The sequence below is a fragment of the Macrobrachium nipponense genome, chromosome 1, assembly GCF_015104395.2.
Source record: "Macrobrachium nipponense isolate FS-2020 chromosome 1, ASM1510439v2, whole genome shotgun sequence".
Lineage (NCBI taxonomy): Eukaryota > Metazoa > Arthropoda > Malacostraca > Decapoda > Palaemonidae > Macrobrachium > Macrobrachium nipponense.
The window spans coordinates 108,998,846-109,001,193 of record NC_087200.1 but is presented as its reverse complement, the minus strand read 5'-3'; the positions used below and the strand labels follow the sequence as shown (position 1 = coordinate 109,001,193).

General features: G+C 41.7%; 1 protein-coding gene across 1 annotated transcript in view; it reads left to right on the top strand.

The window, feature by feature from the left end:
* Positions 1-295: 295 nt before the first annotated feature.
* LOC135220266 (zygotic gap protein knirps-like) overlaps positions 296-2,348 on the top strand; it is a 2,527-nt gene continuing 474 nt past the window's right edge. Inside the window, exons 1-2 of the mRNA XM_064257530.1 lie at positions 296-381; positions 550-2,348. The exon at positions 550-2,348 is cut by the window's right edge and continues 474 nt beyond it. Of these exons, the coding sequence (XP_064113600.1) occupies positions 304-381; positions 550-1,737 (1,266 nt within the window). The 5' untranslated portion in view covers positions 296-303 and the 3' untranslated portion in view covers positions 1,738-2,348. The remainder of the gene's footprint in view (positions 382-549) is intronic.

Sequence of the window (2,348 nt, the reverse complement as noted above, 5' to 3'; positions counted from 1 at the left end):
CAAAATCTTCATTATTTGAAAATAGTAGTATTCTTTTTATTATTAACCTAAAATAACTTTGAAAGAAATGGGAAATTACCTTATTGTCACCATATCTATCAAAAACGGCTGCATTGCTTCATTTGGCGAGGTGGAAATAATTGACTGCTAGACGGAATGACTGGAATTCCAAATGCTGAAAGTATCAGTTGCATTACTTCATTTGGTGTATAGTAAGTAATTGGTCATGCGCAACTAAAATTAGAATTATTATTATTATTATTATTATTATTATTATTATTATTATTATTATTATTATTCCAGATGAACCAAATGTGCAAAGTATGTGGGGAGCCGGCCGCCGGGTTCCACTTCGGCGCTTTCACATGCGAAGGCTGCAAGGTAAGCAATTTAGACATGGGTTCTCGTTTTGTGGACGATTCGTTTGAATATCTTGGGGAAATATGCTTTCTGTCTTCACATGACTACTGAATCTTTTTCATACTTATGATATCATGTTTCCATAATGATTTTAGAAAAGTCTTTGCTGATCTGCTTCTGTGTCCACAGTCTTTCTTCGGGCGAACCTACAACAACATGTCGAGTTTGAACGAGTGTAAGAACAGCGGGCGTTGCATCATCAACAAAAAAACGAGGACATCGTGTAAGAGTTGCCGTTTGCGGAAGTGCCTCCTTGTTGGTATGTCCAAAAGTGGGTCAAGATACGGCCGCCGTTCGAACTGGTTCAAGATCCACTATCTGATGCAGAACAACAATAACAATAACACTTCCTCGCCATCGTCCTCTGCAGGCCACGAATCGTTGACTTCTGATGTACTCACGACGGCTTCTGACGTATCTGCCCCAGTTCCCACGGAAACTCCTGAGACTAGAAGCCTCAGTTCTGACTTTAAGGGCTACAAATTTAGGCCAGAGTTCAAATTCACTCGAGATCATGATGCAGCATCGAGCTTTAAATCAGTTCTAGACTTTACGAACCTCCGATCTGCTTCCTCTTCATCCACAGAGTCTCATCAGCCAGACTCGCCCCTCGAATTGGGGGGACAGGTGACATTTTCCTCCTTCGCAGAGCAGTTTTGCCCTAAAGACCTTCTCACGCTTTACAGCCTACCGAACTTCGCCCCTAGGTTACCAACCTTCATGTCACAAACTTCTCTCGCTCACCGGTACCTATATCCTTATTATCCTTCTCTTTTGTCAGCGTATTCCCGCCAGCAGTATCTCAGCGCCCTGCTGGAAGAGGCGAAACAGAGGGAGACTCATACACATGATGTCGACGACACACACGATTTGCACCTGTCACAGTTGGAGGAATTCACTCCCCCTTCAAAAGTCTTTAAGCCAAATCCTCTGCCTGACCTGACGACCTCTAGTTCCAGCGTTTTGGAGGGGAAAGATGACCAGTGCCATTTAGATGTCGATGAGACTTCTTCTTCAAACGCCGATGGCTTCCAGTGCAGTGGAAAAGATGATGACCAAGCATCAGAACCGAATCCCAAAGGTCACCGAGTAACGTCATCGTCGACAGGTCAGGATCATCCGATGGATTTGAGCACAAGGAACGTGAAGTCGACAAGTTGTGGGGAAAATCCCCTGGAATGTGATCCGGGACAGAAAGAGTTAGGGAAAACTAAAGATGCAGCAGTCATTGGCTCCAGTAAGAAAGAAGAACGCTTAACTAAAAGCAAAGAGGAACAGATGAGCCCTCTCGATCTAAGTGCTACAAAGCTGAAGTGAAAAAAAGTAAAATAATCAGATATTTAAAAAAACAAGTAAAATAAACAAATATACAGAATACAGGCAAAAAAACGGAAAGCTGACGAGAGGATTAAAATCTCTTAAACTGTTACCGTTAAATGACACAATCCTTTCTTGTGGGGAATACTCGATAAATAGAAAGCACTTGTTTCTTTAAATGGTGTCCAAAACATTTAAATGCCCCTATGTCTTTCGTGAGTGGTCAGTTTCCCTCTACTTTTCCCTAAAGGCGGCCACTTACCGTGGACTTAAATTCCTAGTACTAAACAACATTCATGGCAATGATTCGAACAAGACTCAAGTCATGGCCAAGCTTCATAAATTAGTTTCAGCCAACACAAATGTTCTCCAGCATAGGCAACATTCGTTAGATAAAACCAAACTTTGTTTTCGAAGAAAACAAAGTATGCAAAACTTGTTGATATTTACAACTGTCGAACTGATTTGTGAGCTGTCGATATTAGGATGACATTTTTGTAGTCAAACTGACTAAGACTGACCTGCACGCAGAGCTAACTCCTTGAATCTGCATTAACATGTAAGACTTCAGAAGAGATTAAAATCGACTCACTGGCTGAACAAAAGCATGA